The 22,549-nt window shown below is 46.1% G+C and overlaps 2 protein-coding genes and 1 long non-coding RNA gene across 6 annotated transcripts in view; 1 reads left to right on the forward strand and 2 right to left on the reverse strand.

Annotated features, from left to right (window-relative positions):
- The window catches only part of LOC110136391 (uncharacterized), a 17,895-nt gene extending 9,194 nt beyond the window's left edge, over positions 1-8,701 (reverse strand). Inside the window, exons 1-2 of one of the 3 annotated variants that reach the window (XR_002313637.2) lie at positions 8,616-8,701; positions 6,550-6,637 (exon numbers count right to left, since the gene is read on the reverse strand). This is a non-coding gene — a long non-coding RNA (uncharacterized lncRNA). The other 2 variants (XR_002313635.2, XR_011489614.1) reach the window with 2 other exon arrangements.
- A 66-nt stretch (positions 8,702-8,767) lies between these two features.
- Positions 8,768-15,933, forward strand: RAB5IF (RAB5 interacting factor). The gene is made up of 4 exons (XM_020892069.2): positions 8,768-9,098; positions 10,994-11,097; positions 14,333-14,462; positions 15,683-15,933. The coding sequence occupies exons 1-4, from the start codon at positions 8,985-8,987 to the stop codon at positions 15,722-15,724; spliced, it is 390 nt and encodes a 129-aa protein (XP_020747728.1). The 5' UTR covers positions 8,768-8,984; the 3' UTR covers positions 15,725-15,933.
- SLA2 (Src like adaptor 2) overlaps positions 14,934-22,549 on the reverse strand; it is a 31,059-nt gene continuing 23,443 nt past the window's right edge. For both annotated transcript variants that reach the window (XM_020892060.2, XM_070472599.1), the window contains 3 exons: positions 18,656-18,805; positions 17,775-17,907; positions 14,934-17,375 (listed from right to left, as the gene is read on the reverse strand). In XM_020892060.2, the coding sequence (XP_020747719.2) occupies positions 17,210-17,375; positions 17,775-17,907; positions 18,656-18,805 (449 nt within the window). In that variant the 3' untranslated portion in view covers positions 14,934-17,209. The remainder of the gene's footprint in view (positions 17,376-17,774; positions 17,908-18,655; positions 18,806-22,549) is intronic.

The following is a 22,549-nucleotide window of genomic DNA, read 5'->3' on the forward strand; positions in this document are numbered from 1 at the left end:
CCAGCACCATCTCTGAAATTCCCTATTATGTAAGCTAGTAAATTCCCCTTTTTGCTTAAGCTAGCTGTGCATTGCATTTCTGTTATAATGAAATTACTTCATTGCAATTACAGCCCAAACATTAACTCTTGTACACATCTAACATTCACCAAAAAATGAGATACCCTTCTCATAGGTAAAGAAATGGGATTTGTTAAGTTACTTGCCCAAACTTAACACAGCTAGTGTGGAGTGAAACCAGGGTATGAATTCAAGTCTCTCTTGGCTTTAAGGTCAGCCTGAAGTCAGTCCCTCTCTTATGTAAACTAATGATGGATGGTTCACTGCCTGCTGGTATCCAGCAATCTAACATGGTTTGAGCTAAGCACTAGAAGTTTCTCTCATTGAACCAAATTGTGCTTCTCCCCAGCACACCTAGATGTACCTACGTGGAGGACGTCTAATCTCTACCACAGGTCAGTTGTCAGAAATTTGGAAGTGGAGCCTCCCTGCTCAAGTTCCCCAGATTACAGTGCCCCAGCTCTTTTAGCCATTTGTCTGGGGTCCTGGTCTTCCCACATCCCTCTGTCAGTATCCCTCAAACTGGACATTTAGCCCTGGGGTTTGGCAGAATAAGAATATGCTAAAAGGACTCGGGCTTCCCTGGTGGCTCAATGGTAAAGAACCTGCTTGCAATGCAGGAGCCTCGGGTTTGATCCCTGGGTTAGGAAGATCCCCCAGAGAAGGAAATGTCTACCCACCCCAGTACTCCTGCCTGGGAAATCCCATGGACAGAGGAGCCTGGCAGGCTACAGTCCATGAGATTGCAAAGAGTCGGACTAGACTGAGAGACAACACCTTCAGGGTACAATTTAGGACTCTGGATTGTAAAAGGACACTAGTTTGGAAGCTGCAAATGTGAAAGCTCCTACAGGAGAGGGGCCAAGTATGCCTTGGTATTATATGTTAGCCACTGGAACTTTAGAGAGTAAACTCAGGGGAGATGTAGGAATAGTCATAACTACTACCAGTGTTACTGTTTTCTAAAGCATTCCTCTATGATCGAAGCCTGGGTACAAGTTCTGGCTCTGTCACTTAATTAGCTGTTGTGACCACAGGCAATTTGGTCTACCACTTCAAGCTTCAGTTTCCTCATCAATAAAAAAGAACAGTAATACTACTCAGAGAATGAAATCAGATAATCTGTTATTGTCCTTATCTGGCTTCTCAGCACAGGGCTGAGTAATACAGAACGATTAAAGTAACTTGCCCAATACCACACAGCTTCTAAGTGGCAGGACTGGGACTGATGACCCAGAGAAGTAGTCCTTACGCATCAAGAGCTTACAAAGGTGCAAGTTCCCAGACCTTACTCCCAGAGAATCCAGGGTCTGCACCCTTCAGTGATGCCACAGAAGATTCTCATGCTGTTGCTCCAGGGACCTGATATTTATAATCAGGATTCTGACTTACCCCAGGAAACTGCTGGGTTGGGAAGATAGCATCTCACCTTTCAAAGTTACAAGGTGAGAAGAAGGGTACCACCAAGTAGTCCCTAAGAGCATTTGACTTCTCAAAGCTATAGTGGCCTGAAGGTCAAGTGTAGCCTTCCTGAGATGGTCATTTTCATTATACAAGTAGTCCACATTCACTACAAATTTTAAGTAAAGGTACAGTAATCTCCTACCCATAGTTTTACTTTCCACACTTTCGTTTACCCATGGTCAACCTTGGTCTGAAAATACTAACTGGAAAATTCCAGAAAGAAACAGTTCATGAGTTTTAAATTGCATGCTGTTCTGAGTAACATAATGAAATCTCCCACCCTCCAGGCCTGAAATCTGCATCACCCCTTTATCCTGTTTGTTCATGCTGTATATGCTGCTCACCCCACCTGTTACTTAGGAGCCTGCTTGGTTATCAGATCCACTGTTGCTGTACTTCTGTGCTTGTGTTCAAGTCACCCTTATTTATTTAATAGTGGCCCCAAAGTACAAGAATAGTGACACTGGCGATTCAGATATGCTCTTACTGTACCTGATTTATAAACTAAACTATCATAGCTATGTACACATAGGAAAAACATAGTATCCCTAGAATATCCAGTTTCAGGCATCCACTGAAGATCTTGGAACACATACTCTAAGGGAAGGACCACTGTTTACAGGAGAGGAGTTCAGTATAATGACTAAGATCCCAGCCAGCTTTTGGAGAAAACAAATGTATGTAAAACATTTAGTAAAGTTGGCACCTGGTAAGGGTTCAATAGGCTTCCCAGGTGGCACTAGTGGTAAAGAAAGAACCGGCCTGCCAGTGCAGGAGACAGAAGAGACATGGTTTGATCCCTGGGTTGGGAAGATCACCCTGAGGAGGGAATGGCAGCCTACTCCAGTATTGCCTGGAGAATCCCATGGACAGGGGAGCTTGGCAGGCTCCAGTTCCGTGGGGTTGCAAAGAGGCAGACACAACTGAAGCAATTTAGCCTGCACACATGCAAGGGCTCAATAACGCTAGTAAAATATTTCTTTTAGGCAAAGAGAAGAAACTCAGGCCTCTAGTTCACAACCAGTGCTCTCTTCACAGTTCCTTAGTTTTTCCCCCACCAGGGCACCGGGTTTCTGTGATTCCGTCTGTTTCTCTCTGAGGCCACAATCTTGCCCCTCAGAGCACACCTTCCTCCAAAGCCTGCTACAAGCAGCTGGCAGTGGTAACGGGGCATTCAACTGGGAGAACACCCTTGGTCCCAAGAGTGACATGTTTAACTGGTGCTAAAAAAAAAAAAACCCAACCTCACAAAGGCAAAATTTCTCCTTCCAAATCTGACTCTTCAAGTTCTTTTCCATCTTAGACCACCCAAGATGTTTATTTTAACCAGATGGATCCACTGGGTTTCAGCCAAATTCCCCACTTCCTAAGATAAGTGTTGGGTGAAAGGAAGAAAGGGAACCAGTCTCAGTGCCATGAATGCCTTCTAGGCAAGGACCTTCAACGCCGCCAGCTTGGCTTTTTCTGCTCCTAGAAGGCTCTGGGGCTTCCCTGGTAGCTCAGCAGGTTAAGAATCCTATAATGCAGGAGACCCGGGTTCCATTCCTGGGCTGGGAAGATCCTGTGGAGAAGGGACAGGCTCCCCGCTGCAGCATCCTTGGGCTTCCCTGGTAGCTCAGACAGTAAAGAATCTGCCTGCAGTGCGGAAGCCCCGGGTTCAATCCCTCAGTTAGGAATATCCCCTGGAGGAGGGCATGGCAACCCACTCCAGTATTCGTGCCTGGAGAATATCCATGGACAGAGGAGCCTGGCGGGCTACAGTCCATGGGTCACGAAGAGTCAGACAAGACTGAAAGACTAAGCACAGTACAGGAAGACAAGCGGAGGGACACAGATGAGGTTTAAGATGCCTGCTGGACCTCTAACAGCCAAGGGACCATGAGCTGGACTGCAGGATCTAAGCAGCTTTCCAAATAAAACTTTCTGTGACACTGTCCTCTGCCCCCGTAAAGATAAATGTAGCGAATCTTGGGGTTCCAATCAGAGCTTCAAAATATGATACAATATGACGTATATAATATGATACAATATGACATATAAAAAATTAACTCTTCTTAGGGGGAAGAAACAGTTATCTCTGCATATGGCATGATCAATATGTAGAAAACCCTAAAGATTCTACACATAGAAAAACTGTTAAACTTAATACATGGATTCAGCAATGCTATAAGATACAAAAATCAGCTATTTCTCTTCGATGAGATATCCAAAAAGGAGGGGCTTCCCTGCTGGCTCAGTGGTAAAGAATCTGCCTGCCAATGCAGGAGACGCAGGTTCCATCCCTGCTCTAGGAAGGTTCTGCATGCCGCAGAGCTACTAAGCCTGTGTGCCACAACTACTGAGCCTGTGCCCCAGAGCTGGTGCTCTGCAACAAGAGAAGCTACCGCAATGGGACACCTGCTCGCTGCAACTAGAGAAAAGTCTGCACAGCAACGAAGACCCAGCACAGCTATAAATAAATAAAAATTACTTTTAAAATCCAAAGAGTAAATTAAGAAAATAATTCCACTTACAATAGCATCAAAAAGAATAAACTACTTAGGAATTAGCCAAGTAAGTGAAAGACTTACATGTCAAAAAGCTACAAAACATCACTGAATAAAATTAAAGAATATACAAATAAATGGAAAAACATTTCATACTCATGGATTAGAAGACTTGATATTGTTACTACAAAGCAATCTACAGAATCACTGCATTCTCCATCAAAATCCCAATGACTTTTTTTTTTGGCAGAAATAGAAAAACTCATTCTAAAATTCATATGGAATCTCTAGGGATATCCAATAAGTGAAACAATTTGAAAAATAAGAACAAAGTTGGAGGACTCACACTTCCTGATTGCAAAGCTTAACAAAGCTATAGTAATCAAAAGAGTGGCACTGGCATAAAGACAGACAAACAGACCAATGGAATAAATTAGACAGCCCTGATATAAACTCTCGCATATACGGTCAAACAATGATGCCAAAACCATTCAATGGTAAAAGGACAGTCTTTAACAAATGGTGCTGGGAAAACTGGATATGCACATGTAAAAGAATAAAGGTGGACCTTTACCTAACACTAAAAATTAACTCAAAATAGACCAAAGACCTAAACGTAAAAGCTAAAACTATAAAAGACAACATGGAAAAACTTGATGACATAGGACTGAAAATTATTTCTTGAACGTAACACCAAAGGCACAGGCAACAACAATCAAAAAATGAGACAAATCGCACTTTATTAAAATTTAAAAATTTGTTTATTAAAGGATATTTCTTGTTTTATTTCCCTGATGACATAGTGCAAACATTACAATAAAAGTTTTATTGACCTGGTACTCAGCACTTGACAAAGGTTTGGATTATATGTCACATAATCTGCCCCACTCCCCCCCAAAAGGACATGACCAACAAAGTAAGAAGGCAACCTATAGAATGGGAGGAGGTGTTTGCAAATTACATATAAGGGATTACTATCTAGTCTATACATAAAACCCCTAGAACTCAACAAAAACCCAAAAGACTAGACTCAAAAATAGGCAAAGTTTTGGAATGGACATTTCTCCAAGAGATAAACAGATGGTCAGCAAGCAAGTGAAAAGATGCTTGACATCACTAATCATTAGAGAAATGCAAATCAAAACACAATGAGATGCCACTTTACACTCATTTACACTCATTAGGTTGACTGTTTAAAAAAAAAACAAAAAACAAGTGTTGATGAGAATGTACAGAAATTGGAACTCTTGTCTATTCTTGGTGGGAATGGAAAATACTATGGCAATACTTCAAAAAATTAAAGGCAGTATGATATGATTCAGTAATTCCACTCTGAGTATATACCCAGAAGAATTGAAAGCAGAGAAATGAACAGATGTTTTGTACACTTATTCATTGTAGTATTATTCACAATAGCAAAAAGGCCCAACTGTCCCTTAATAGATAAATGGATAAACAGAATGTATACACTGTGAACATTTAAGGAAGTTATTCTTCAACCTTACAAAAGAAGGAAGTGCCGACATGCTATGACATAGATGAACCTTGAAGATGTACTGCTAAGTGAAATAAATCAGTAGAAAAAGACAAATGTGTGCGATTACACTGTTAATGAGGAACTCAGTCAAATTCAGAGACAGAAAGTAGAATGGTAACTGCCAGCTGTTGAGGGGGAGAGTGGGGGGTTAACAGTGTAACGAGCACTGAGTTTCAGTTTTGTATGATGAAAATGTTCTGAAAATGGATGCGACCACCAGCAAATGTACTGCACTGGGTCAGAGAGCTACGCACTGAAAAATGGTGAAAGTTTGGATTTTTCTGGTGGGCCAGTGGTTAAAAATCCACCAATGCAGGGGAAACAGGTTCAGTCTCTGCTTCAGGAAGATTCTACCTGCCTGGCAACTAAGCCCAAGTGCCACAACTGCTGAGCCCACATGGCCCTAGAGCCCATGCTGTGGAACAAGAGAAGCTACCTCAATAAGAAGCCCATACACTACAACTAGAGAGTTGCTCCCACTTGCTGCAATTAGAGAAAGCCTGAGCTCGGCAGTGGAGACCCAGTGCCGCCAAAAATAAATACATAAATAATTTTTAACATTAAAAAAAAGAGAGTAAATTCTAAGAGTTCTCATCACAGTAGATTTTATTTTTCCTTTTTCATATTCTTCTTGCTTTTCTCTTTATTGTATCTATCTCAGAAGGTGGGTGTTAGCCGATCCTACTCTGGTAAACACCTCAAAATATACATAAATCAAACCATCATGCTGTGGGCCTTAAACTTACACAGTGATGCACATCATTTTTCAATAAAACTGGAAGAAGGTTATTCAGCACTAGTCTCCCCTTCCTTCTCTAACTTGTGGCTTTATTCCTCACCAATAGCAGATGTGGTTTCATCTCCTGGAATACTCTCCTCCTTTCCCCTCCCTCTTCCTCTTCTTAACTCCTACTCTTCCCTCCGAGTTCAGATCCCTAACAGCCCAGATCAGATTCCCCATTACAATCCTCTGCCACTAGACCCAGCAGGCTAAAAACTTACTTTTTCTGTCTTTGACTCCAGGCCAGGTATTCTTCCAACATTCTGTGATAGAATGATCTATCTCCAGCACTGCATGCCATCAGGGAGTCTGTAAAATAGGTTTTATATCAGTGATACATGTCCAAACTGGAGTGAGCTGGTTAGGCTTTACTCTAGGTTTGCATAGGGGAGGGAAACTGGTTCAGAGGAGGGAGGGCTGATAATGTGAAAGTTAGGACGAAAGGTGTACACCCGTGTCAGGTATATGGCCATCCCACCAGGTGCGGACAAAGTAATGTCTGTTGCAAAAAAAATAAAATAAAATAAAAAAATAAAAAGTAATGTCTGTTGCAGTGTGTATCATCTTTGGGGTCCAGCCCCGCTCAACCTACTGAAACACAATCTTGGGATTGGGTTGTGGTAGAAGACAACAGCTATGGTATTCTGAAAAAGCTTCCTAGGAGATTCCATTGTTCGCCTAAGGTGGAGAACCACACATGAATATTGACAGGTAAGCAAAGGATGTTCTGACCCTATTGCTGCTATATTTAAGGTTAACAGTGCAGATGAAAAAAAAAGTTCTGCGCTGAGAGGAAACATCCTGCATGACACAAGGAGGATCCCATCTGCTGCAATTAAGACCCAGGGCAGCCAGGTAAATAAATAAAAATAGGGGGAGGGAGAGAGTGGGACAAGTGGAGAAAGTAGCAACAACAAATACACACTATCAAGTGGAAAATGGATAGCTGGTGAGAAGTTACTGTGTAACACAGGGAGAGAGTCTGGTGTTCTGTGATGACCTAGAGGGGTGGGGTAAGCTCAGGAGGGAGGGCATATATGTAATTATGGCTGATTTGCTTTGTTGTATGGCAGAAGCAACACTACATTATAAAAAACAACACCAGTAAATAAAAAGGGACTTCCCCCGCAGTCCAGTGGTTAAGATTCCTCCTTCCAATGCAGGAGGCTGGGGAAACATCTCTGGTGGAGGAACTAAGATCCTACATGATGCGGGGTGGGGCCAAACAAAATTTTTTTAAGATGAATGGATAAACAAATGTAATACGTCGATAGACTGGAATAGTATTTGGCAATAAAAAAGGAATGCAGTTCTAATATACGTTACAACAAAAAAACCTGCAGGTTTTTGTTTTGTTTCTTGGCCGCCTGGTCGCTCCTCTGGTTTGTGGGATCTTTGTTCTGGTATCAGGGATTGAACCAGATTCCATGGGAGGGAAATATATCGAGTTCTAACCCCTGGACCTCCAGGAAACTCCCCAGGGTGCAGAATTTGAAATCAGACAGAGCCAGGTACTAGCTGAGTGGTTCAGAGCAAGTTACTTTGCCTCTATAAACCCACCACACAGGACCCATGTGCCTTGTTACTTTGTACAGTGTGCTCAGGGCACCACCTGGCGGGCTGGCGGAAACTCTGATTATGCGCCCCACCCCAGAGTTTCTGATTCAATGGGTCTGAGTGGGATCTGAGAATTTGAATCTCTAATCAAATTCCCAGGTAATTCACCTGCTGCTGGTCCAGAAGCACACTTGTGAACCACTAACCAAGCGCGTAGCGAGGACACGCTGGATTAATTCTCAGATATTCTTGTCAGAATATCTAACAAGATATTCTCCCTTGAGAGAGAATATCACCTTTCTCCCCTGAGGAGTCCTCAGCTGGTTCCAACACCCTTGAAAGCCTTAGAAAATCATTTCCCCTCTTTGGATCTCAGGGGTCACATCTGTCAAAAGAGGATGGTAGGCATGAAGAGACACTAAAGTTACTACTACACAAACAATGAACTTTCTGAACAAGGTCCTAAGGGACTTGGCAAGGTTAGGGGGAAACAAGCGAGGGCTAAGCCGAGGGGCAACTTGGGGGCCCCGGGGAGCAAGGCTTGGGCTCCAAAGGACGCCTCGGGTAAGGCAGGGCCGTGTTCTGCTCCTCTGCTCGAGGGCAAGCTGTGGCGGATTGGATGAAGCTCCCGTTTAACCTCGCTTTCCTCGGTAACATCGTTCTTATGCTTCCGCTGCATCTCCTCGCGCTCATGGCGTCGTCGTTACCAAGATTGTCCCTTCCCTCTCACCTTACTGCGGGGTCAGCAGAAGCTTGCCGTCACGTCCCCGAGCACAGTGCGCTTGCGCCGAAGCGGCGCCTGTTCTCTCGCTCGGGCAGCTGCGCGGCCGCCGATTGGCTGCGTGTGCACGTCGGCGGGTGGAGGACGCGCGGCGCTGCGTGGCTCCGCCTTCCGCGCGCCTGGTCTCTACCGAGCCAACAGAGCCTGGGTGTTTGGCCAAGTGCAGGCTGCCGGAGGGGCGCCGCAGAACCGATCTGCTGAGCCTGTCGCTGTCGCCGCCACCGCAGCCCCGCGCTCCGTGACCCGCGACCCCAGACCCCGACCCCTTTTAGATCGGCCCGCGCGCCCCAGGCCCGGCCCGGGCGGCGCGACGGGAGGATGAGCGGCGGGCGGCGGAAGGAGGAGCCGTCTCAGCCGCAGCTGGCCAACGGGGCCCTCAAAGTCTCTGTCTGGAGCAAGGTGCTGCGGAGCGACGCTGCCTGGGAAGACAAGGTGCGGTGGGACTAGCGGGGGCGCACGTTCGAGGAGCCGGCTGGGACTCGGGGACGAAAGGACAGGCCCGAACCAGCCCCTGCTCCTGTCCCGGTCCGGGCCCGGCCGTGTTCAGGGTTGCCCAGGGGCGTTGGGGCGAACTGCGCGGGTCCAGCTGTCAGGCTCAGGACTCATCACAGAGTTGGTCAAAGGGTGAAATCGCCTGGGTCTCGCGGGAACCCGCAAGGAGGGACGGAGGAGTTGTCCTCGCAGGCAGGTCGCGTGCCTGAACGGCAAGACTGAGCTGAGTTCGATTCCATCTCCGCCTTTTAGTGCCAGCAGGATCTTGAGTAAGTCACTGATGTAGAATTAACTGCCCGAGTCGTTGGCAGGAGCAGTAACAGGAGCAGACTTCTATGGAATACTTACTATGTGTCCGGTTCTCTCCGTGTATCATCTCACTTGAGTCTCAGAAAAACTCTGACGTGGGGTACCTGCTTCGTTAAAGTGCTTAGCACACAGTGAGGCTCACTAAAGGTGAGCTACCATTGCTTTCCTGTCGAATGAGAAAACTGAATACCCTTATTAAATATACTTATTATATTTAATATACTTATTAAAGTGTGAGAGTTAAGAGGGGAGACAGACCGCCTTTCAGGGGTGAGCGTTTGTGCATGCGGTGTGGTGGGGAGTAGGGGTCGGGGAGAAACCACCAAATGTGTGTGAGGAATGGTTGGGGAACTTCACGATGTCCTTACTGGTCACATGCATTCAGAAGATATGAATGTGAGCACTTCCCCACCTCTGCTCCATGGTGGGGAGGGAACTGTTGCCAATAGCTTGATTCCAGTTGGCCTGGAAAGATTGTTATATCTGCAATCTTCCCCCCCCCCCCTTTTTTTTTTTTGGAGTGATGAAATAGGTTTTCCTGGGGTTCTTGTAAGGGGGCGGGGGTAAATGGGAGGTACTTCCTGAAAGTGCCCTTGTCCTGCCCAGCTGTTGTAAAACCTTTCTGATTTGCTGTGTCATGTCTTACTTTCTTTGTGTAAGGACTGGTTTCTGCAGTCCAGGGAAGGTCAGAAACCTGAATCTTCCATGTTCTTGTATGAAAATTAGATGTGCTGGCACCTTCTTCACTTTTGTTTCTAATGCAGCCTCTCCTTTGTGACTTACTCAGAATTCCTTGTGTGGAGAAGTGGTAGTGAATTGGTTCACAGTCAGCCCTTCCGCCTGTGGTTAGTCTGTCTAGGTATCCCCAGGTCACTTAATTGGCCAGTAGCTCAGTTACTGTCACAGCGATTTCATTTTTGTAGCTTCTGAAAAAAAAAAAAATGAAATTCTAGAGCACAACACCCTGGAAGCCATCTCTTAAGTAAATATATCATCTTTTTTTAAACCACAATTTAGTACAAGAAAATGTGGAAATTCGAGAACCAAATACCATTGTCTTGGGGGAAACTTTCTCTGGAAGATGAGTTTAGCAGAAAACTTTTCTGTTTCTCATCTGTTACAAGAGACTCTGGCTCTGACCTCATGGACTGGAGCCCACCAGGCTCCTCTATCCATGGGACTTCCCAGGCAAGAATACTGGAGTGGGTTGTGATTTGCTTCTCCAGGGGATCTTCCCGACCCAGGGATCAAACCCACGTCTCTTGCACCTCCTGCATTACAGGCGAATTCTTTACCATCTGAGCCACCAGGGAAGTCCCAAAATAAGTAAATATATATTATTTTTTAAACCACAATTTAGTATAAGAAGAAGATATAGAGATTGGAGAACCAAATACCATTGCTTGGGGGGAAATTTCTCTGGAAGATGAGTTTAGCAGAAAGCATTTCTGTTCCTCACCTGTTACAAGAGGTTCTCTTGTAGTACTCCCTCCAGATAATGCATACATTCTCTCTTTTTTCTACAGGATGAATTTTTAGATGTGATCTACTGGTTCCGACAGATCATTGCTGTGGTCCTAGGTGTCATTTGGGGAGTGTTACCATTGCGAGGTTTCTTGGGAATAGCAGGGTAAGTCTTGGGGTTTTTTTGTCTTTTAAAGTTTTTGTGTGTGTGTGTGTATAATGACTAAAGCAAAAAACTGGCCCCATGATGGCCCTCCTGGGTCTGATGCAGCACTCCTCAGTTCAGCAGCCTGGGAACATCTTGAGTCAGGCATATTACCTTTATGAAGATCTGGGTTAGTTTATTCATTCATGGGTCCATAGTGACCTCATGCAAGAGGTTGCTATATTGCCTGTTGGTAACAGGAATCTAGTTCTGACATGACCTTTGTTGTCTAGGGAAGTTTGGGAGGTGGAAGAGCTCCTGTACCTGATGATCACTTCCTTGTGCACTGTGCTGAATGTCCTGAATCTTGGCTTTGGCAGAAGTTGTTTTAGGTCCCTACTTTTTTTTTTTTTTTGGCCTTGCCACATGGCATGCAGAATCTTAGTTCCCAGACCAGGGATCGAACTCATGTCCCCTGCAGTGGAAGCACTTAACCACTGGACTGCCATGGAAGCCCCAGGTCCCTACATTTTAAAGGCAGTGAAAAAGTAGGAGGTTGGGTCCTTCTTCCTTTATTGTGCACCTGTGGCCAATGGCAGCATTTGACACCAGCCCCTGGTCATCACTCAACTTGTTAAGAAGTCACTGCATGCCCACTAGGTTGATTTAAAAAGATTTGTGGGAATTGTCTTAAGATGGGAGTCATGGGCAAGTTATGGTAGAAATGGACAGGCAAACCTCTGGCCTTTTCTCTTCTCACACAGGGAATACAAACTGTCAGTACTCAACATTGGAAAATCACATAGATGTGTTAACTGTGATCACATGTCTTATTTCCTTACTCTGGGGTGAAAAGTGTGAAATCATTTCAAACTCATTTGAGTTGGCTGTTTTCTCAGAAGGTAACCGAAAAGGAATGTATAGTCCTCTCTCCCAGCTAAAGAGGTTTTTGATTTATGATGCTGAGCAAACTGTTTATCCAAGGAAACCATAGGCTTTATCCTCCAACTCACTTTTGACAGAGTGGACATTTGATGAGGACTCATTGAGGAGGATGAGATGCAGGCAGGACCTGGGGTTCATAGAGATCTTCTCAGGGTGGAAGTGGTATGAAGATACATACCACATTTTTAGAATGTTGGTCACCCCATTTGAGCTTCCTGTGAGAAGAAAAGGCAGATACCAGGAAAATGGCCAGAGATGGCAGAAGGCAATCTAAAAGCCAAAAAAAAATAATCTCCTGTCTTCCCCAGATCATATCCTAGGAGAAGGTAACAGTGGTTCGAACCCCCTGCACCTGTCTCGTCTTGCAGGAGCCCTGAGGGGTTTCCCTGAAGTCACCCAGTCTGGGAATAATAGAGCAAAGACACGCTAGTCAGGGTTCCCTGGTGGCTCAGTGGTAAGGAACCCGCCTGCCAATGCAGGAGATGCATCCCTGAGTCGGGAAGATCCCCTGGAGAGGGAAATGGTAACCCACTAATAATTCTTACATGAAGACTCCCATGGACAGAGGAGCCTGGCAGGCTACAGTCTGTGGTGTCGCAAAGAGTCGGACACAGCTGAGCAACTCACACACACGCACAGCCTCCTGCCCCCACCCCAATCCAGCATGCTCATCTTTGCCCATACATTTGGTATGTGGTTCTCCTGTTTACAATATAGAATGGATGCCCATCCTTAAATCTCAGTGTGGAGACTTACAGTCCTTTCCTGACCCCTCCCCCTTGACCACCAGACATTTAAATGCTGTGACTTCACTTTTTACTTAGTGTGTGAATCTTGACAGGCAGGCCCAATGTCAGCCATTTTCTCTCTCCCTGTCATCCTTTGTCTCTTTCACTTGTATTTCCCTTTCTTATCTCATTAAGCAACCACTTTTACAGTAGGAGAGTCTAAACGAGCTTAGTAGCTGAGCGCCAGTGACATTTCTAAGTCCCATTAGTAGGCTCTGTCTAGAGCCACTAACTCAGCCTGTCCAAAATGAAACTCCTTTCAGAGGGATGTGGCCAAATTGGCTGGGTCCCCAGACTTCTAGTAGCAGATAAGGATGTGGCCATGACATAGCTAAGCCAGGGACTGTAGTTTGTGTGATATACAAGAAAAACTGTCTGTTCTTCCTGACTCCCTGCTTCTGCTGCTGGACCCATGGTTCTCCCAAGCACTTAAACTCGAAGGCTTTGAGGCTTCTTGCCTCCCCATTCAGCCATTTTCCCAGTCCCTGTCCTCAAACTATTTGTACTGATGTCCTGAAACAGGTCTAAACCAGTCTCCCAACTCCTGTTCTTTCCGGCCTGAGAAAGCCCACACTGACTATTCACACCCTGCCTCAGCCTCACCTTGCTCAGACAGCCTTAGGTCTGTAGCACACCCCCTCCCCACCTTGCACAAGGATTTATATTCCTGTCATCACACTGCCCTACCATGCCCTGCAGCAGTTCACACTTCATCCGCCAGGAGGCACCTGTTCTCTTTACATTTTCCACTGCAGCCTTCAGAGGGGTGTGGCCTAAGGCATATAGTCCCCATAAGATTAGGCACTATAAAAGGAAAGATCATAAAGGAAGTTTTGGTCACTTTATGAACATTACTTTTACACAGCTACAGTACCAAGAGATCAGTGGAGCACAGTGCTGTGTTTCTATTCTCAGTATTCTGATTCCTGCATCTGTTAAATCATATGTGATGGGGGTCAGAGACCTTTCTGAACCCTCTGGTTTCAATCCACTCTGACTGTTGTTTTTGCCCCCCTCATAGTTGGTGAGCTGATGGCTGGCACTGCCGGGTTCACCTCTGCATCGAGTGCAGTAGCCGCCGGTGAACACTCAGAAATTGTCTCCCGTTGGGGGTTATGCAGGGGCTGCTTTACTGTGCTCTTGCTTGCCTGACTAGGCCGTGAAGCAGCAGCTTCACATGGGTTTTTTCCATGACCACCCTCCTTCCCGAGCTGCAGCTACCTGGAGGCTGTCAGGAACTGGTCTTATTTGGGATTGTTCAGCAGCCTTCTGTCTGTCTTCAAGGGGGCTTGGAGAACTTACATGTGCTTGCCGATCAACTAAAAGAGGTTTTTTTTTCTCTGACACAACCACGTGGGCAGCTCCACTGAGGACCTAGGTGTGTTTTCATGGATCACTTCATTTGCCCCCATGACACGGTTAACTGCAGCTGCCAGTGCCCTGACAGAGCTGGACACTTGGTGGGAGTTCTGGGTCCTCCACGCCTGCAGCTCACGTTTGGTGCTTGTCCTCCCTTGCTCCAGGTTCTGCCTGATCAACGCGGGTGTCCTGTACCTGTACTTCAGCAACTACCTGCAGATAGACGAGGAAGAATATGGCGGCACGTGGGAGCTCACGAAAGAAGGGTTTATGACATCGTTTGCCTTGTTCATGGTATGTGTAACTGAGAATTTCCCAGCAAGGTTTGTCGTTTCCTAGAGCTCTCAGTTATTCAAGGGGAGCCCTTTGATAGTTACATTGTGTGACTTGTGTACTGTTTTTTCAAGACTCCTGAGGCTGGAGGGCCTTTCTTGAGTTAATGTTGTCTCATAAGGTGTGGGGTGCGGCACTCTGTAGTCTCCCTGTGGTGAGTGAATGCAGGGCTCATTGTCAACTTATGCATCTAATTCTCAACTCTGGCTGCATATTGAAAACTGGGAAACATTTAACACATATTCATAATAGTCTCCAAATGGAAATTTTTTGCATTTGACATCACCTGACGAATGGCTGGATAAAATGCCGTATACCCATAAGTAGAAATACTCGGCCCTAAAGAGGACTGAAGTACTGGTACAGGCTCCAACATGGGTGGGCCTTGAAAACATGATTCCAGGTGAAAAAATGCAGACACAGAAGGCCACATGTTGTGATTCTGTTTATGTGAAATGTTCAGAAGAGGCAAACCCATATGGATAAAAAGTAGACTAGTGGTTGTTAGGACAGGGGTGGGAAGGGAAATGGGAAGTAACTATTAACGGGAATAGGTTTTGTTTCCAGGGTAATGAAAATGCTCTAAAATGTTTTCACAACTCCGAATATACGAAAAACCTCTGAATTGTACATACTTTAAAGGGGTAAACTTTATGAACAATGGATTACATCTCAAAGTTATATATTAAAAGTTGTAAACCCTAGCCCAGACTGATGAAGTCAGAATCTCTGGGAGGTGGCACCGGGGCATCTCTGTGTGTTTTTAAAGACTCTGGAAGATCGCAAGGACAGTCAGGTGTGAGAGCCTCTGCTCTGACACGGAGCTGACAGAGTATGACCTGAGTTCTGTTTTCACGCGTTGCTGACCCTAACACTTAGCAGCAGTACAATTTGCGTTACCTCCATCATTTCCACATCTGTAACTCTCAGCCCTCGCACTGTTTGGCAGGAGGAGAGACTTGTCCAGGGTCCTCTGGGAGCACGGCAAGGTGGTCCTAGGTTCTACTGGAGACATCTTGTTTTCAGTGAAATTATGTAAGCCCCCAAGCAGCGCGTGCATTGGCTTGCCCCCGGGAAGTCCACTGTGCTCACTTTGTTAGGACGCTTTTGTTTGGTGGAGTAGGACCTGTGTTGACTCTGTCGGTGAAGGGACCTGTAAACATTGCTTCTTTCCTCTCTAGGTCATCTGGATCATCTTCTACACTGCCATCCACTATGACTGACGGTGCACAGCCCCTACCTGCTCCCTGTCCGGTCCAGAGACCCCTCTTAGTCACAGCACAGAAGCATGATTGGTAGGGGCTCCCCAGCCACGTGGAACCCGGAAGACCGATGTTTCCTGGACCGAGAATCAGTGTGTTGGGCATCAGTGTCTTCTGCAAGGGTTGCGACCTGAAACTTTTTAAAGAACCATCCACCTTTTGGAGAAGCACTTTTGAACTGTCCATCGCCAACTGTTTCTTCTTGGAGACCATCATGAGATACCTGTTTGCCAGTTTGGAGCTGTCCTTTAATTTGCTGCACCTCTGGATCTGGATGAAACATTAAATTGTCTTCCTTCTCCATCAGGTGTACAGTTTTTAAACTACCAATTATGAGCATTTCAAGTCTTCTGAAAACAGTATGGCAGTATGTGCATGGTCCATAGCACAGTTCAAGCAGCATCTGATAATGGTTTTCATTGTAGAATGTTTTCAGATACTTGAATAAATCAGATCTTTAATTGAGACCCTGTTGATGATACTGGTAAAGTCTTTCCCACCTCCGCTCTAGCTTCAGAACCCAGTAGGGCAATAGAGGCGGTGGCCTCCCCTCCCCTTCCTTCTTCCCTCTTCTCTCTGCTCACTTAGCAGCTTCAGCCAGGCCCCTTTCCTTTCATGGGCAGCAGGGAAATGGAGGACTGGAGTTGGTACAGGCGGTGGCCTTGACTTTGTGGAGAGAGGGCTCACCATCTGATGCCTCTGCCCAGGGAATGTGACTATAACCTCGTTGCAGTGTGCTGGGCTCAGATGGTGTCGTTTTGCATTTGGCCACAAGGTGGCGAGGCTGCTATAGCCAGAAAAGCGTAGCCAGGTTCAAAGGATGAGTCACACAATAAAAGAAACCTGAGAGCTAGGACTGTCCAGAGAAGGGGCTTAACGGGGTTGTGGAGGACCTGGACTGTCAGAGGTCTTGCTGTTGGTGTGGCAGTCAGGTGGGAGCTGGCCAGCCCAGGTTCTGCTGCTGTTTAAGCCACCCATCCCCTCTGCTTTCCTGTTCCTTCCAGGCCGCAGTCCTACCTTCAGAGGTGTGGTAGCATTCTGAGTGAGACTGGTCAGTTTTCTTTAAATGGTTCCTTTTTCCGCCCTGATGCTGGTGGAGGTTTTCTAACTTGTGGGAGGAGTTGTGGGATGGAGAGTGACTCTCAACAGGCAGAAGGAGATGACACTGGAAATCCCAAACTCAGGAACTGACTGGGTCAGATCCCAGAGGATATCTGGTCTCTTTTTGGAGTCCTGGCCCTGTTCTTAACTTCTCTAGACTTGAACTAGCGGTTGTAGGCCACGTCATCACACTGGGAGGAGGTTAAGTGACTTCTTAGGGCTAAGAGGGGAAGGACCAGAGGATACTGGTGGGACCCTGGATGTGCCTCTGTGTCCCAGCCCTCCCTTCCTCTCCGTGCAGCCTTGCCTCTGGGGTGCTCGCTCCGGCTGAGCTGAGATGGGGCTCTAGGCGCTGCAGCCTTGGTTCCCCTTTCGCCTTCTGCTTTCGGCCTTGGCATCGTCCAAGGAGGTGTCATCAGTCAGGCTGATGTAGGAGTTCAGGGCCTCCCGGAGCCCCTCGCTGAGGAGGGACTCCTCCCCTGCGGCAGATGCCTCAGAGAACAGGAGGGAGCTGTGGAGAGGGGACAGAGCTGAGTCGGGGGCCTCAGCCTCCTCCCCCGCCCCTGCCACACAGTCCCTGCTCTCAGAACCTGCTGGAAACCCCCTGGTTCCCTGTTCCCTGTCACATCAGACCCCTGCTCGACCTCACTCAGGGCTGGTACTCTGTTGTATCTCATCTTGTCTGCCCATCCACCCTGGCCACCTTGGTGTCCAGGCATGCCCTGTATCCATGCCCGCTTTGGCGTCCCTGCTGGTCCCCCCAGCAGACCCACTGAGCCCGGGCTGGCCTCTGAGTTCAGACAATTCTCTGGCTCCCAGGTGTCCCTGAAGGTGACAGCCCCAGTCCAGGTTCCCAGGGTTGGGTCCTTCTAATTCTTTGCTCCACCTTCCCATTCCAGGGGCCCCTCACCTGTCCAGCTCTTTCCAGTTGAGTGGTGTCGTCTGCACAGTCACAGGTGGGGGTATGGCCTTGCCAGGGAGTGAGCCAGCCCTCTGCAGGGCACAGGGCTCCTTGAGGAGGCAGCAGATGTCATCCGCCAGCTCTGAGGAAGAGACCTAGATCTTTGACCTGGTCGACTCCAGCCTCGTTTCCCTCCCCAGCCAACCACCCTCACCCTGAAGCCTTCCACACTTGGCTGGTGGGATTGGGAGTCTCAAACTGTTCATCTGGAAGCTGAGATGCAGTCAAAGATTCTGGGCTAACTGGGGAGACTTAATTTTACTGTGTGATTTTGGGTAAGTTGAGGGACCTCTTTGAGCCCCAGTTTTCTGATTAGGAAAGTGCTTTGGAAAGAAGAAAGCTAAGGAATGATCAGTCTCCACTTGTTCGGTCGGTATCTGCTGCCTGGAACAACTGTCCAGAAACCCCCTGGTCAGTTTTCTCAGCAAAAACTGAGGAAAAAAACTGGTCTTTCCTCTCTGCCTCTGACACTGCTGTTACAGGACAGGCACCAGAAGATGCTGAGAATTGACTAAATTCCATAGTAACAATAGCTGTGGGCCTAATTCCTGTGGACAGAATGTGCCAGCCGTGGGGGACCTTGACTCAGAACCACAGTGGTGGGTGAGGTACTGGCCTACACACCCACAGGACATCTGAGTGGCTCTGTTGGTGTGAGATGAAGCCGGGGCTCCCAGGCTGAGTTTCTTGGCACAGAGACTGGTGTGGTGAAAGGGGTGGTCCCTCTTCTGTCTGGATGTTCTCCAGCAGGTAAAGTGTCCAAGAGATGACTGACTGCCCCCGAGCCCAAATCCCCATCTACTCTCATATGAGGTGGGGGGCGGCCGTACCAGAGTAATGGTCCACCAGAGCCAGGAGCGAGGGGAAGGTGAGGCGTGGTGAGATGTACAGCCAACCATTGTCAAGGCGCTGGATCCTGTAGTGTCTGATCCGGTCCCAGGAGGCAGGGCGGCTGAGGCGGACTGACAGGGAGTAACAGCCTGAGGAGGAAAGGCTCTGGGTGGGACTAAGGCAGTGCTGGGACCCAGCCCTGCCCAGGATGGGAGAAGGAACATGTGAAATGGCCACAGAGAGTGGCCACCAGGCTCAGACAGAAGGGGAGGGGAAAGACAAAGACTTGCTCTCTTGTTCACAAATGACAATACATTCATAACAGCTAGGGCTCTCTTGAGGATGAAATGAGATCATGCACACAGAGTGCTCAGAACAGGGCCTGCCACAGTTGATGTGAGCATTAAGTGTTGGCTGTTATTATAAAGACCCAAGTGGGCAGAAGTGTTAGAACGTGATTAGTAGATGTCAGCAAGGATGCAGAGAAAAAGGAATTCTTAGCCTGCTGGTGGAAAGGTAAGTCAGTATAAGCCACTTTGGAAACAGCTGGCATTAACTAGTTGAGTTGAACATGCCCATACCTCACAACCCAGTGGTTCCATCCCAGCATGATCCTTTGTCAATACAAAACCAAAAATATTCAGAGCAGCATTGTTCAGAAAAGCCCCAGACTGCAAACAGCCCGTATGAACTCAAGAGAATGGTAGATTCCAGAAAGTAACACTATTCAGTGAAAGTGTTAGTCGCTCTGTAGTGTCCAACTCTTTGTGACCCCATGGACTATGGGCCACCAGGCTTCCGTGTCTATGGAATTTTCCAGGCAAGAATACTGAAGTGGGTTGCCATTTCCTTTTCCAAGGGATCCTCTTGATGCTGGGATCAAACCCAGGTCTCCCGTGTTGCAGGCAGATTCTTTGCAATCTGAGTCACTAGGGAAGCCCCACTATTCTGTAGTAAAAGGTAATAACCGCCATGCACACAAGCATAGGTGAATGTTCACAAAGATGAGCAGAAACAGCAAGTCACAGAAGCACACATTCAGGATGATTCTGTTTATGTAACGTTCAGAGGCAGCCAAGACTATACTGACTATATTGCATGTGCGGCAAAGCTAGGAAGAAAAGAAACTGATCGACACAGTGAAGCAGCCAAGGGGCTTCAAAGGTAATGGCGCACGGTTTGAGCTGACAGGTGGGCATCTGGGTGTTGCCTTTATCATCAGCCTTTAACCTGTTGCTGTTGTTCAGTCACTAAGTCGTGTCCGACTCTTTGCGACCCCGTGGACTGTAGCATGTCAGGCTCTGGTGTCCTCCGCTCTCTCCGGGAGTTTGCTCGAATTCATGTCCACTGAGCCAGTGATTCACGTCCACTGAGCCAGTGATTCACGTCCACTGAGTCAGTGATTCACGTCCGCTGAGTCAGTGATTCACGTCCGCTGAGTCAGCTATATAGCCACCTTGTTTTCTGCTGCCCCTTCTCCTTTTGTTTTCAATTTTTCCCCACATCAGGGTCTTTTCCAATGAGTCGGCTCTTTGCATCAGGTGACCAAAGTATTGGAGCTTCATATATGAACACTGTTCATATATCATAGGTATATGACATCAGTTATATACACTGATGCAAGTGACAGAATTTTTCCAGTTCTTTCTTTTTTTTTTAGGGGGGTGGTGGTAGTTTTGGCCATGCCACATGGCTTATGGGATCTCAGTTCCCAGACCAGGGACTGAAGCTGGGCCATAGCAGTGAAAGCCCAGAATCCTAACCACTGGGCCACCAGGGAATTGCCTGTTTTAGTTTTTAAAATCAATTTTATTGAGATATAACTTATATAAAATGAAAATGCAAATGTTTAAAGTATACAGATGATAGGTTTCAACAAAAAACAGATAACTGGCCATGGTTGAAAAATAGAGAAAAAAAGGACTTATATAAAATTTTAACTATATAAAATCAGGCCTAGAATAGTAACTTTCAGCAGATGAGGATACATATGAGAGCTCTCTGTAACTTTACCGTGGGATTCATTTCTTCAGTCAACACTTCGTCAAAGCGAAAGGGGGGCTCCCCTTGTGGCTCAGTGGTAAAGAACCCCCCTGCCATTGCAGGAGATGGGGATTTGACCCCTGATCCGGGAAGATCCCACATGCCGAGGAGCAACTGCGCCCGTGCGCCACGATTGAGCCTGTGCTTTACAGCCCAGGAGCTGCAACTGCTGAGCCACATGCTGCAGCTTCTGAGGCCACAGGCCCAGAGCCCGTGTTCTGTGACAAGAGAAGCCACCACAATGACAAGCCCACACACCACAAAGAAGAGCATCCACAGCTGGAGAAAGCCCATGCACAGGAATGCAGACCCAGATCAGTCAAAAATAGATAAATAAAGTTGTTTTTTAAAAGCCAAATAGGAAGAGGGTTCTTTAGTGGTATAATGGTAATAATCTATTATTACTATCTAAGGAGCTAAAGCTATCTGTAGCTTTCATTTATTGAGTGCTTGCTATGCACCTTTTATATGGGATATAATTCTCATAACCACCCTATGAGGTAGGTACAATTATCCCCACTTTACAGATGAGAGAACTGGCACAGAGAACCTGGAAGAGGCAGTGACCCTGTCACTTAACCTTTCCCTGTGGAATGCCAACAATATGCAGGAGGGAATTTCACAAACCACAGGCACTGCTTGGTTTTAGGAAGCTTTTACTTTGAGGAAATGGTCTAAATACTCCATTAAAAGGCAGAGATTTTCAAACTGTATTTTAAAAATACAACTACTTGGGATTTCCCTGGTGGCCCAGAGGCTAAGACTCTGAGCTCCTAATGTAGGGAGGGGGCCTGGGTTTGATTCCTGGTCAGGGAACCAGATCCCACATGCAACAACTAAGACCACATGTAGCCAAATAAATAAATATATATTGAAAAAAAATACAACTACTTGATAAACACATTTTGACTATTAAAACATAGGCTAAATGTAAAAGATAAAATATGTATCATGCAAACATTAATCATAGGAAGGTTGGAGTGATTATACTAATATCAGAAAAGTAGAATTGAGGACAAACAATATTATCAGAGATAAGAGGATATCCTGAATTTGTATGCACTCAATCACAGAGATTAAAGATACAGAAGCAAAGCCGAGAGTATTACCAGAAGAAAGAGATGTCCATAATCCTAACTGGAGATTTCAACACTCCTCTCTCCGTACTTGATAGGATAGAAAATCAGTAGGGAAATAGAAGAGTTGAACAATGCAACCAGCCCGTTTGGTTTAATTAACAAACATTGAAATAATTAAAGGTATGTTTTCTGACTACAATTAAATTATAAATTAATAACAAAAAGATATATGGAAAATTCCCAGATAATTGGAAATAACCCAGGGATTGAGGAAATCACAAGCAAAATCAGAAAATAGATTTTTTTTTTAGAAAATATTTTTAACCAAATAAAAATTTGTGAGCTCAGCTAAATTAGGACTTAAAAATATATTTGTAGCTTTAAACCTTATATCTGAAGAAAAGAAAGGCATAAAATAAAGTTTCTACCTTAAGCTGGAAAAAATAAATTTTTGTAGAAGGAAATAAAGCAGAAATAAAAAAATAGAAAACAATAGAGAAAAATCAAATGCTGATTCTTTGAAAAGATTGATAAAATTGATAAACCTCAAGCTAGACTGACCAAGAAAGAAAGGAACAAAGCCACACACACACATCGCCAACACCAGGAAGAGGGGACATCACTGCAGAATAGATCCTATACAGGTTAAAAGGGTAAGGGCATAAACTCTATGCAATAAATTCTACAACTTGGGTGAAATGGACAAATCCTTAAATGACACAAATTACCAACACCGATACAAGAAATAGAAAATTTGAATAGACCAGTATC

This window comes from Odocoileus virginianus, chromosome 9 (assembly GCF_023699985.2).
Source record: "Odocoileus virginianus isolate 20LAN1187 ecotype Illinois chromosome 9, Ovbor_1.2, whole genome shotgun sequence".
Taxonomy (NCBI): domain Eukaryota; kingdom Metazoa; phylum Chordata; class Mammalia; order Artiodactyla; family Cervidae; genus Odocoileus; species Odocoileus virginianus.